This window comes from Salmo salar, chromosome 09, assembly GCF_965601325.2.
Source record: "Salmo salar chromosome 09, fSalSal1, whole genome shotgun sequence".
NCBI lineage: Eukaryota > Metazoa > Chordata > Actinopteri > Salmoniformes > Salmonidae > Salmo > Salmo salar.
In genome coordinates this window covers 23779232-23793459 of record NC_138299.1, presented here as the reverse complement: position 1 = coordinate 23793459, position 14228 = coordinate 23779232, and the positions used below count along the sequence as shown (strand labels likewise).

General features: G+C 43.6%; 1 protein-coding gene and 1 long non-coding RNA gene across 3 annotated transcripts in view; both read right to left on the bottom strand.

Moving 5' to 3' along the window:
- LOC106610923 (kinesin-like protein KIF26A) overlaps positions 1-8395 on the bottom strand; it is a 102987-nt gene extending 94592 nt beyond the window's left edge. For both annotated transcript variants that reach the window (XM_045723484.2, XM_045723487.2), the window contains exons 1-2: positions 8135-8395; positions 7626-7865 (exon numbers count right to left, since the gene is read on the bottom strand). In XM_045723484.2, coding sequence (XP_045579440.2) covers positions 7626-7865; positions 8135-8194 — 300 coding nt within the window. In that variant the 5' untranslated portion in view covers positions 8195-8395. The remainder of the gene's footprint in view (positions 1-7625; positions 7866-8134) is intronic.
- A 3451-nt stretch (positions 8396-11846) lies between these two features.
- On the bottom strand, positions 11847-13245 carry LOC106611013 (uncharacterized). The gene is made up of 2 exons (XR_001330040.3): positions 13138-13245; positions 11847-12190 (listed from the first exon to the last, which is right to left on the bottom strand). It is a non-coding gene; the product is annotated as an uncharacterized LOC106611013 (long non-coding RNA).
- Between the last annotated feature and the right edge of the window lie 983 nt (positions 13246-14228).

Sequence of the window (14228 nt, the reverse complement as noted above, 5' to 3'; positions counted from 1 at the left end):
CCAGGAGTCTGAGGTGCGGGAGGTTCCTCCGCCCCCTCTGGACATCGTGGGGACCCGGCGTACTCCGTTCGCTCCATACTGGATTCGAGGTGTCGGGCGAGGGGCCTTCAGTATCTCGTGGAGTGGGAGGGGTACGGTCCGGAGGAGAGGTGCTGGGTTCCGGTCGAGGACGTGTTGGACCCTTCAATGCTTCCACCGTCTTCGTCCGGATTGCCCTGCGCCTCGCCCTCCAGGTCGTCCCCGAGGCCGGTGTCGACGCGCTGCTGGAGCCTCGCGTCAAGGGGGGGTACTGTCACAACTTCCGCCGAAGTTGGTCCCTCTCCTTGTTCGGGCGGCATTCGGCGCCACCGACATTCTAGCCATCGCCGATCCACTTTTAATTTTCCATTGGTTTTGTCTTGTCTTCCATCAAACCTGGTTCCGATTCCATCAATTACATGTTGTGTATTTAACCCTCTGTTCTCCCCATGTCCTTGTCCGTAATTGTTTCTTGCAGTGCTTGTGCACAGTATGCTGGTTATTACAGGGTTTTGTTTGACCCATTTCATGTATTGTTCTATTGACGGTAGTTTCTTTATTAAACGACACCGTTGTAAATCAGTTTTCGCTCTCCTGCGCCTGACTTCTCTGCCGCCAGTACGCACCGCATTACATGAGAACATTGGTTTAATCCCCAAAACACAACATAATGATCTCGTTTCAATTTAGTCATTTTAACTACCAGTTAATCCAATAGCAAATAATGCAAGATACGGCCCTTTAGAAGTGCTGAAAGTAATATGCTACAGTACTGTAAATTACAGTAGATTACACGGTTTTCACATTAGGCAATACACTTACGTTACTCATCAAAATTGACAGAAAAGCTATATGGTGACAAACCAATTTAAAATCTATAGGTTTACCAAACGCCTAGTAATTAACCATTAAGCGCAGTTGGATTAAGTGATGGTAAACGTATTTAAATAAATTAAAAGAGAATCATATGAAAAGTATTGTGAGCATTGCATTGTGAAAGGCAATTAATTACCTTATATGAAAAGTATTTCTAGATAAAACACTGATTAGGTTGGTGAAAAAGTTAGTGTGTGATTTTGTGTGCTGTACTTAGTCAATTGAAAATGTGCCTAAAGTTTAGAAAAAACATCCTTTTTGATGATCTGTTTTCAGTTTTGTACTAAGAATTGTACAATTTTACCATATACTTTCAAAGGCTTGAGCGCTCTGAATCGATTGAAGGTTATCATGTTGAATGATTATGGGAGAGCACAGGTGGAGCTTGCTTGTTTCACTGTAGGTATGACAACAATTCTAAGCTTTCACTAACATTAAAGACTAGAACTATTAAGCTAAACCCCCGGCACTAAGCTGCTCTCCCCTTCACCAGGTAAATGGGAGAACATCTGGACTGGCCCTTTTGCATCCAGTGCCAGCCAGCAGCAGTAGAGCCAGATGGTCTGAGCGGGGCACGTCTGTGTTTGTGGCCTGTCTAATCTTGTCCAGAGTCCGTCTGCTGTAGACTATCTCAGCACAGTGAGGAGTGCTGCCGAGAGGGGAGGAATGGCAGCTATTCCTGTACCTAAACAGATTCCTCTACCCTGATGACCAGTGATGAGCATCAGCCTCCATGCTGTATGTATAAGCCTAGGTATGCCACACAGGCCAACCAACCAAAGTCCCCCTCGAAGGCTGTTTCCTGTGGCCCCGCCCTGAAGTGGATGGCCGTTTCCTCTTGTTGTTGCCAGACTGGAATAGAATCCGGAGGGGCACGGGGTGTAGGTGGGGGGAGGGGGAGACCAACACATTATTGCTTTCTCTCAGACACACACTGTCCTGTTTACAGACACTTGTCTCTTAGACACCACAAATGTGGTCATATGTGCAGACAATCATCCAGCAGAAGAAACAATCAAATGGCACAGTACAGGAATGACGTATTAATGAGGTGACCAGGTAATGAAAATAGCAAATCAAAAGGAGAACAGAAGAGTCACTGAGTGCAGAAGCAGAGCGTGATGAGATTGTCCTCTGCTCCAACTCTGTACTGTTGACTGAGCCACGCAGATACCGCAGGGCTTGGCTGTGATTGATGCCTGTGTTATCTCTGCTGGTTGACATCAGATTATTGCTCTGCAGTTTAATACTGTGCACATGCCATAAAGCACAGCAGCACAGCCTAGCTGGCCTCACCAGAAAGGACATGGAGGAGGAGGCAGCCCACCTCACAGTGCACTCCTCTCCCCAGGCAAGGCTCTCTCTCAGCAGCTTCTGCAGGGTGGGACCTCACCCCTACACCTCTACCCCCATCCCCGCCCAACCAGTTACGACCAAATCATCCATAGTTCATATGATACTAGTGAACAAAATAATGTATGATCCTACTTTTTTTTCTTCAATGTGGTCATACTCTGTATCTACCTTAGGTTTTATGACTTCCCACAATCCTCCCACAACCCCTTCCTTCCCCTGTCCTCATCAGTCTTGTCCACAACCCCCTGCAGTGGACCTGGCAGCGTACACCTGTTCCAGCCCAGCCCGGCTACCTGAAACCCTATCCCACCTTATCCCACAGCAGAGGCTGGGAGAGCTGACAGACGGGTCAGAGGTCAATCAACAACGGTAGAGGTAACCCCCGAGGCAAGCCTGAGAAACAGCAGCCAGCCAGGTGGACAGGCTCACTCAGTCTGATCCCTCCATCTCTCTTTCACTCTCTCTCTCGCTCTCTCTCTCTCTCCCTATCTCTCTCTCCCTCACATGTACCCACACATACATAAACACATACATTTATGCAAAGTCCAGTAGAAATATGATCCCTAAAGTTTTGACACTAATGATACGTCTTCAGAAACTTAAATCTCTTGATTTGGATGCCTGGTGATCCCTGGCACTTACCCTGTCAACTCAACTCTGAATAGGCAGATGAGAAATGAACATGGTGATTGTGTAAGCTCTGAAACGTCACCCAGGGCTACAAAGGTGGTGATGCATACATACTGAAATGGTCCAGATGGGTTGTTGTCCATGGCAACCAAAAACTTTATTGAAATATCCTCTACAGAACACTTACATAAACCCATAGTGGGATTTAGGAAAGTGTTCCTAGCCTGGACAGACAGGCACACACACACACACACACACACACACACACACACACACACACACACACACACACACACACACACACACACACACACACACACACACACACACACACACACACACACACACACAATAAATACACAAACACAGACAAGTAAACAGATGGATAAACAAAAACAAAGACATCTCTAAATACATAGTCAACTAACTAGGAGTACCTGTTCATCGTCCACTCTAACACATCAATAGAATGATTCATTATCAGCTTGTGAGCAAATAGCAGGCCTGTTCAGTCAGACTGCAAACACCAATAAAACCCTTCATTCACCACGCCACAATGCCAGCTCTCCATTGACCTCTACCTCCAACTGCTCGGATTAATCCAAGTCTGCAAGCCCATAAACCCCTGCAAGGCTTTCTCTGCTAGTCATTCTGTGTATCATGAATTCCACACTGTATTCATATTCCTAGGTGTTCGTATATAAGTAGCTATGTGGGGGTGTTGGCTATGGTGCTTGTTTCACTGACCTGTACCCCTTGGTGTAGTACTAACACAATATCTACTTATCTCTTCCAGCCATCAGAACAAGTCTTTATAAACTCACACTGGCCCTGGAACTGGCTCTGACTGTACTATGAACAAAAACATACACACAAAGACTAATTCATAGACATACACAATGTAAATGACTGGAATCTAAAAAAACATTCCAACCTATGAATATATTGGTTAAATTACAATGCTCTTACATCAAATGCAATGAGAATACAAACTCACCTGAAGGAAAACATGAAGGAAAGTTTGTTAGATACATTTTTTCTTTGCACAGTGCATTTCATCAACTATAAACTTTGCTTCACAAGGAGCTTCAGGGATACATGCTTTGAAAGCAGAGTGACGATATACATGTTTGTATACAGTACCTAACAAACAATAGCCTGGCTGCTTTTCTTTCGCTGAGCCCTTTCTTTTCTTTTAATGTTTGGGTGATAGTCAGAGATAGGGAGGGAGGATACTTATTTCAACCACCATATCAAGTAACTGTCAGCCTGCCTAGAATAGGACCAGTGGCTTTAGAAGCTGCTGCCTGGCCGTGGCTGAGGAATTAAAGCCCTTGTGGGTCACAATACCGCCAGGCTTTAGGGGCTGTAGAAACCCAACAGACCATTGTTGTCACTGACAGCCCCCTTACCTTTTCATGAGACGGCTGACAGTGCAGACAAAAAAAAACGTCCTCCTCCCAATCCATCACAAGGCACGGCCAAAATATTGAGTAACCCTTTCAGGGCAGAAATCATCTGAAGGGGTGGATGAAGGGGGTATCGTTCATTAAATGCAGGTGGATCTGAGCCAGGTGTACAGGTCTGGTCTTTCTATAGGCATGTTGAATGTTGACAGATCCTCTGATTACGGTTGAGGGGTATTTAGTGCTTTGAACCTGAGGTTACCCTTCAAGTGATCATCTTTCCCCCGATTATACCTCACCTTGCCATCATGTTCAGCCACCTGAAATACAGTGTGTCATTTCTGCTGCAGCCATCCAGACTGTCTGACATTTACTACTAAAATTGTTTGTTCGTTTTTAGTTATATAAATCAAATACTGTACATTAACCCGGGTGAATGCCTTTGATTAAGGGAGAAAATCAAGTCTGCAGAACCTGTGTCTCCATTTAATCTGCCTCTTCAGTATCTGTCCTTTAAGCAAAACCCATTCTACCAGGGCTTCTTTCAATGCGCTGCTGTCTAACAATGTCTGGTTAATGTGTGTCCAAGTCACTGTATTTTACTTTCGAGCATTAAGTGAGGTGAAGTGGTATGGGTGATGTCAGACAAAGCACATGCCAGCTATAAATATGAAAACAAAAGATGTGGGGGACACAGGAGCTGCTCCTCTGTGAACGAGACAGGCACTTAATGGCAGAGAGCGTGGAAAAAGACTAATTGCTGCCACTGGCTGTGCAAGCTGCAGCAGACCATAAAGAAAATCATGTGTCACCTTCATTGTTCTAATGCTGACCCTGCGTTTCCCTCGACAACACCTCACAGTAATGCAGCAACCGTCTCCCTCCCAGCCCAGCTGTAGTGTATGCTGGCTGCTGCTACTCTGAGCTCCTTCAGGTTGACACTGAGCCAGTGGCCCAGAGCATAGTGACACTAGGAAGAACAGGAGCTCTTCAAGTTCCTAACAACATTAGAGTGACCTGAGAGGGTTCTTTGAAGGACAAACAGGATAACACGAAAGCCACCTCTGAGGCAGTTCACTGTCTGTGCATTTCCCAGTAAACCCAGGCTTCAGCATAGTACACTCATTCAACCCAAATTGTCTTCCTTGAATGTATCTGCTGGCTGCTACTGATACTGTACTCAAACAATAAGTCTACTGGAACTGGAGGACGGGTTGTTTGGGGAGGCAGGCTGACTTCCTCATCACAAAAAAATGGGACGGCAGGAGGATAGAGGAGGGAAACTCTCACATAAACAGCTCCCTCTCTCTCTTTCCCAGGGTAAACTCAGATGGCCCCTATCCACCATGACAGGTACAGCAGAACTCTGTAGCTCTGATGCCAGGAGCTCAAACATCCCACAACAGTCATCTTTCCACCACACATCACGTGGCCCTCTTCCACCAAAGAAAATCTGTGAAAGCCCTCCATCTACGACCACATCCAGCTAGACCTTCCAGGTGGGCAGCACAGGCCCAATGCGACAATGGAGCCCTTTCTCCTGCAGCTGGAGAAATGGATACTATGAGGGGAGCACTATAAGAGCACCCTGCCTTGGCTGTTTACCACCTTAGAATTAGGGCCCAATTTAGCCATCAACATGTGCATAATGGGAGAAGGAAGGAGCAGCCCCCATCCCACCCTTCAACCGCTCCACACCTGGAGAGGACCACACAGGTAACCGAGAGGGGAGGGTTCCATTCCCATGGAGAAGGACTTGCAGGTGGGATAGTGTACATCTGTTGGGGGGGGCTTACCGGATCTGATATGATTTAGACCACCCCCACAGAGAAACTCGACCACACATACAGAAGAACACTTGAGTGATGAAGTTCAATTCCTCTCAAAAGTTTTCCCCAATCGTTTATCTCATCTCCCTTTTCCCATAAGAAACAAGATGCTGAGGGGGTTCCGACGAGGCTGGAGGGCTTGTAATCCAAGCTAAGCATGAGACAGTCCCTCCAACACAACAACAAAGGAGAACAAACCCTGGGGCAAACTCACGCAGCAGTGACATCAACAAAAAGGGCCTAAATTTAACAGCGGTGGGAATTGTGGGGCGAGCCATACAGGAACACTTTCAATGCATTGCGAAGGTCAACTGGGATTTGACTTCCTCCTCAGACTCCGCCACTAGCAGCTCCTCCCCCCTACTCTCCCCGACAGCAAAATAAAGACATAAGCATTGTTTAGCAAGACAATAGGCCACTTCCAGAGACCTTTCAGTCTCAGACGCTGAGTTTTCACATCCATAAACAGCGTGTGGCTGTGAGCAGCGAAATAAAATACTTCACAGGAAGACTGGGACATTATAATCAGTGTCATTACCCTACAGCTTCTCATGACTCCAGTACTCACAGAGGAGAAGGACTTGATATGTATTACCTCTGCACCCAGCCAGAGGACAACCGCAGCTCTATAATAAGGTGTGTTTGTATGGGGAGTTATAGCCACAGCTACTACATGCTGGGAATACAGAGCTCACAAGGAGTTTCACAGCCATGTCTCACCCTGCCTTTATGTACCCATCATAATAGAGTCTAGACTATGGCATAAGCACGTGGGCAGTGGGCTCAAACCTATTATCAACTAGCCTGTGCCCCTGCACACTGACTCGGTACCGGTGCCCCCTGTATATAGCCTCGTTATTCTTATTGTGTTACTTTTTATTATTACTTTTTATTTTAGCCTACTTGGTAAATATTTTCTTCTTCTTGAACTGCACTGTTGGTTAAGGGCTTGTAAGTAAGTGTTTCACGGTAAAGTCTACACTTGTTGTATTCGGCGCATGTGGCAAATAAAGTTTGATTTGATTTGATTTGATTAGAGGTGCCCGTCAGTAATGAGGGCCACAGAGAAAAGCTGGGGAACAGGTCATGATCCTGACTTAGTCAGAATCACACTCTATGCCTTCACTGCTAGCTACACTGGGAGGAGGATGGCAAAAATAATTATTCTTAGCATGCCATCTGTGTGCCCCTATATGACCTGCTGTATGGAACCAAGGCAGCCTGTCCCTGTTACGCCAGCAGAGCATGATGTTAACAAACACACATTCATCTCCCATTACTACCTGCCTCATAATAAATGAAAGAGCCACCTCACTGGACTCATTTCAAATGAGTGGGGAAAGGAGGTTATTACCATGCCATTGCAATATTATCCAAAAATCAACCAACAACATTATCAACTATGTAACCTTGGTGTAAAGTGTATGAAAATTATTATTTTGCCTTATTGGTACTTAAAAGGCAATCAGCACTTGAGACTCATATTAAAGTAAAAAATTGCTTCACAAACCTTTAGTGAACTTGGGTCTGTCAAGGCCAGCGCTTGCCTCTTCAGCTCTGTCACATTCATTTGACATTGTTGGCAAAAGCTTCCTTTTCCATCCCTTCTCTCCGACTCTGAGACGGTCACGGACCCTGCGCCCTCCGGGGGTGGCCGGCTGCTGCACCGCGCGTCCTTCGCCAAGTGAAGTACTTTCCTGGGACTCAGATCAACAGGGAACGGCGACTCTCCGCTAGGACAACCTTCCACCTTCGCCATTAGAGAAAAGCAACTCGGTTAAAATAAATTCACAGGTAGGACAATACGCTGGCGAGACGCACAAGCACAGGTGTGGAAGTCTACTTGTCTGGAGTTGTTGGTTGACTGACAACCTGCATGAATGTCATAGGTAGACATGAGTACTACCAATTTGAAAAGGCAGGCTAAATGGGTTCCAAGACAAAAGGGTGTGTGCGACAGAGACAGGTTCTATTGAAAATCGGAACTGATCATTTTAACTTTATGCATAAAACACTTACAGTAAACATGCGGTTGTCAGGGTCCAGTCCATGAGTTGCATTTCCCCAAAATGAGTTCATTCTCCCGGGTCTGGGTATCCCTAGTAGACGTGGTTCTCACATACACTCAATCATTTAAAATAATTTGTACATTGAAGAGTAGTCGTAGTTGTAAATTGAAGTGTCACTTCTAAATCTGTCAGCGACTAAACATATTATAGGCTAACCATAGTTGTGTCCTGCACTTGATCCGTCCTATGACGGGACAATCCGAGAGAAGTTTTGGCACACACTCTTTTAAATGGGTGGGGAAAACTTTTGAGAAACTTTTTGGAGCGTGATTGGACACTGCAATAGTAAATCACTTAAAATCACAACCGTAGGTGCATGGATCAGACAGGATAATTCAACGTGTGAGTTGTATTAGGTTTATAGGTTATTTGGCTAGCTATTTATAAAGCTGAAATTGCCCATTTTATTGGCCGCTATTATCAATGCATTACACTAGTCAGATGACTGAGTTATTCATATAGCTTAATTTCGTAATGTTATTTGAAATATAGTGATTTTGATTTTAGATTATTGTAATCAATGGTTTTATCCATCCTGTTGTCACTCACGCGAGCACAGTTGCAGACATTGCTTCACTGACAAGATAATGGGTACAGTACAGAGCCGATTTAGCTTTAAAGCCAATGCGTCCCGTTCTTGCTACTTTGGCGCCATCCTCTGGTAAATAGAAAGATTGCAGGATGGTTTTCGCAAAATAAGGGGTACAGGTTAAATATTTAATTAACCCAGTTTAAATATTTGATGTTGATGATGTAAGCGACGGCGGCCTCGTACTTCGTTTTGAGAATCCTTTCTACCCTCACATGACCCAATTGCAGCCTTTTGTCTGTCTGTCTGTCTGTCTGTCTGTCTGTCTGTCTGTCTGTCTGTCTGTCTGTCTGTCTGTCTGTCTGTCTGTCTGTCAGTCAGTCAGTCAGTCTGTGTCTGTCTGTCGAAAAGGTTGAATGGCTTTACGCTTGGCAGCGCAACTGGTTGCAAATTATAGGCGTCCTTATGGGGTTAACAGAATGAGGCCAATTTAATACTGCCAAACGTTTCTTTGTAATTACACATGCAGCATAACATAAGCTATTCACAACAAAAGGCAAATACAAAATTCTCTGAATAATTTATCATAGATATGAAAATGATGTTTTTATCTGAAGCTACGGCCATGGTTATCAGACCACAGACACAATAGACAGATGAGCCGGAGTCACAATTTAAAAAATAGGTATCCTAATATAATTTAGTTACACAGTCTTTAGGAGATCAGGAACCAGGATAGGCTATTCCATATCTTCCCCACTTCAGTTTTGTGTGACTCTCATTGCATTTAGAAATGAATCATTCTATCATATCATCAAATTAAATGTTTGACAGTGATAGGGAAATCAAGTCTGTCATTGTGGTCTTTACTGACCCTTGCGTGCGCTTGTACTGATTACGAGTGTTCATTTTTGGTTATAACTACTCAGCGCCTTTAACAGCGAATGAGCGCAGAGATTACAGTAGCCGTATTGTCTATTAAAGCATTGAATGTTCGGGACCACAAAGCCCCATCCACCCTACTACTCTCTACTTGGTTCAAACTTTTTTAAATGATTTGAAAGAAAATATATCCAAGTCAGTGATCACGCTATGAAGTTGGCAACGTAGATAAGGCGCAACTGACAGTCAAGGGAGCTGTTCATGGTCCTGAAATGTACTGGAAATCCAGGTCTGTGGCTTTACTGATCACTTTGTGTATCAACTTACTTATTTATTAACGTTATATTTTTCAATGTAGTTGGGCCAGTGGATTATGCTACATTTTATGTTTGAGCAGCCTATGTTTCAGCTATTTAGTGTAGCGTGCACTTACTCACCTTTGCTTTTCTCCTGAGAAGATGACTGGTAAATCCAAATATGATATCGGAGTCCACGAAGAATGTACCCAGATCTATGAGACTGGGGTTGGGCTTGTCAGCTCCAGAGGAGCCCGAGGAGTTTGGTAAAGCCATGAGAGAAATGTGCGTAATATTCCACGCCGTGGGTTACCGAATTGACATCTATATTTGTATATTAGTTTCCATTTCAGGAGATATTTTTTATAGACCCCCAACCATTGTATGGTTTCAATCCAAAAGGTATTCAGGACATCCAACAATGACTCGGAGAGAGCTCACTGTCTCTCCATGACCGCTCCACTCAATGCCCAACAATTGCGGCATGTGCGCAAAAAATATATCTCCCGTGCATGGCCAGCAGTCCAGCAAGATAATAAACCGATACAATCCATCCGTAATCCAAACCTTTATATCCACAGGTAGAGTATTTGTTTTTTAACTCCTCACGCCTGGTCTTTCAGCTCGCAGGTCTCTGAACGCAATCACATGCGCCTAAAGACCACCTTTTGCAGTCGTTCCCCCCCCCCCCCCCCCCTCTCCTAATCGCTCGCTCACTCGCTCATGGAGGCTCCAACATGTATTTATCAAAGCAAACACGCACTAGAGAACAGCGGAATCCAACAGCTTCCCAATGACCCGGTTTGAGATCTTTGGTGGAACTTGTGCCATGACCCATTTAACTTAGTTGGATCGTCTTGTTTTTTTTGGAATTAAACTATTTTGTAGAGAAAACCCTGCATTTGTCAGTGCACTGTACGCAGTCAGCTCTTGCGCTTACGTCTGTGTGTGGCTTAGTGGAGTTTGGGCTATATGGCTTAGCTGCCTTCCAGTTCCAGATAAAATTGAGACTTGTAAAAGACATATTAATGTCTTATTTTCAAAGCATTTTCAAATACAGAGCTGTTTGAGTTGCAATTTTAATAAAATAGATCATATCTATTTTGTGTGCTTTGAAAGCTGAACAGGGATGATCTTTTAATAAAAATATTATCTGCTGTACACAGACCGAGGACTTCGTTTATAAGCAGCCAGTCATAACCGCCATAATGAACTCATTGGTACCTGGCACCCTTTGAATATGTCATCTCTTTAAAGCATTTATATAGTTTGTTGGGTGTGAATGTTTTCAAGTCTGATTTTAGATTATATTTCATTTCATCATTATGCGAGAGCAGAATACAATTCGATACACAATGCTGTGTGCTCATGGGTTTAATCAAAATGTAGGAATTCCGTAGGCTATATTATTCAACCTTTATTTATTCAGATTTGGGCAATTTAAATAAAAACATCTTTAGAAGCTAGATTAACCTGAGGGATATCAAGGTGGCTTTCTAAGGCCCAGTTATGCACCTTGCCCACCCACAACAAACAGACGCTCACTCAAACACACACTATTACGCACGGACACAACCACAGTTTATACTTTTTTTTTAAGGATTCACTGGATTTTCAGGAGACCGATAATTGGCCTATTCTCCGTAGTAAAGATGATTTACCATGTCCGACCACCACCCAATTCCCAACTGGAGGAGGTTCGGGTCACCCCGACCGCTGATGAAATTCCGGATCGCATCCTGTGGGACTACTACCCCTACATCTGCTGCCTTTGCGCATGTAGGGAAATCGCTATGGGCATCTCATTATACTGCGTAATATCTTACCCAACTTGCAAACCTTCGCAGTGCACAGGGCTTCATGAGAACCGTTTAGCAAATAGTCGTAATGTTGTTGGCACACTGCTGAGATCAGAGGAAATAAAGCGGCGTCTGGGATGGAGACTGGAGAGAATAATCTGTGGATGGCTCTTTAATAAATGATTCATACGTCAATACAACAAAGCAAATATTATTCCCTTAGAACTATCTTGATCATCATCATTATTCCTAGCGGTGTAAAATTTTATTCTCTTATATTTGTCCATCAATAAATGAAAAACAGTTATTGAAAACAAAACAACAACAAAAAATATTTTTTTGTATTCATTGTACTCTCCTGAAACAAAAAACATATTTATCCACCGGGGGAAAAAAAGTTAAATTGTCTGGAATCCAATTGGCCCTTTCCTTCAGCACCTCGGACAGCGACCATGCCCAATGCGCTGTTTGGACTTCAGGAACAGTCGGACACCACGAGGCTATATTGACATTATAACACAAGGTGGCACACAAGAGAGAGATAGAGAGAGAAGGAGACAGAGAGAGAGCAGGGGTGGGGGAGAGAGATAGAGAGAGAGAGAAGTAGACAGAGCGAGAGCAGTTGTGGGGGGGAGAGATATAGAGAGAGTGAGAAATGCTCACAAATCAAACAAGGTTAGGGTGAACATTAGCGTAAACATGTAGGTCAATCTTGTAAAAATAAAACAATGAATGTAACCAACTGATTTCAGATTTCAAAAATTGTCTGACATCTTATATTAGGCTATGCTAAAGACATGACGTGAAATTAGTCTAATCCACCCAATTTAATTAAGAATCTCCTCACTTTACTATAGCATATCAGCCTAAACTACTCAATGATTCAAGATCCTCAAAGATCAATCTTGTAGAAATAAAACAATGAATGTAACCGACTGCTTTCAGATTTCAAAAATTGTCTGACATCTTCTATTAGACTATGCTAAAGACATGACGTGAAATTAGTCTAATCCACACAATTTAATTAAGAATCTCATCACTTTACTATAGCATATCAGCCTAAACTACTCAATGATTCAAGATCCTCAAAGAAGTGCAGGCTACTCCATGTATTGCCTTGGAAGTATTTGTCCGCCTGATCAAGTGGTCCTAAACATTTCACAATTTTGGCAAAGAACTGTTGAACTGTTAAGAACCACTCCACCAGAGAGACCAAACTACGAGTCATCACTTCTTCAGGTGACCACGGGCAGTCCAAAATGGGCATAAAGAGCAGTGTCTGCAACCATCGCTGCATGCCTACGTCACACCAGCAGAAACAGTAGCCTACTTCATATTTTACAGCAGTTTGAAAATACTTTTCTTGTCACCTGAACTGACAAAGTTAATTCATAGGCCTACTATAGTAAGCTAAATACTAGGCATACGTTTTCAAAGGTCATCTCACCGTGAGTTGAGGTTTCATTTGAGCAGTCCTTGCCTATGCTGTGTGTGTGTGTGGCTTTGGTGAGCCGCGGCTCATTATATATAGTGTTTTGGGGTAGGTTCATACAAGCCTTTCATTCAGTGAGGAATGAAGGTCAGGCAGGTCCGACCGGCTGAGCTGGGTTCCACCAGCAAGTTGTGTTGCCTGACAGACAGCCGCCTTCATGACGAAGCCAAGTGTAGTCACTAATACTCTCTTCACATTGCTGAAAGGTTTTTATCTAAAGTATCAAATCTGTACCAAACAATGAATTATAGTCCTTGCTAAATATTGATCAGATTTATACCACACAAGTGTAGCCTACAGTAGGCTACATAGGCTAATGACTTAAAAATACAGTTATAGATTGAGAAATACTGCATGGATTCCATTTAACATTGTTCTATAGCCAAACACTAGGCAGCATACTTTTGGGTGTCCTGGGTTGCTTAACTTTGAGGTACCATGGAACAGTGGAGGAGTCTTGAGTTATGATTCTTTATCCATTCATAGAATATATTATTGTCACCCACGCAGACACACACAGTATTCTCCCCCATGCTGTTCCACCAGGGGGAATGGTTTTATAGTCTAATTGGCAGGGTATGGCTCTCTAATTTACGTGAGTACTGAGCAGCCCCAACCCCTTATTATTTACGTTGATCTCATTGGGAGAATGCAGGGAGGGATTTCAAGTAGCTAATGAAAATGATCCCCAACAACAGAATTCAAATACTTCAATTCATATGGAAAGCATTACCACAGGAAAATAAACTTGAGGAAGCAGACCACCGGCCCTGAAAACTTGTCTTCTGGCATATTTCAGAAAGGCAAGTATTGAAAGATGTTTGTGTCAGGCTTGTGTATGAGACTTCCCCTGCGAATGCATTGTGTGAGAGCCTGACTTCCCCCATGATTCTTTCACAATGACAATACAGATTCCAATGCTGGCTACAATAGTATTTAATTGAAGTGTATGTGCTATAACAGAATTGCATTATATTCAACATCTCTCCTGGCAACTTCTCAACCTCTCCTCTCTTACAGCAGTAAACCAGTGGTCACAGAAACTA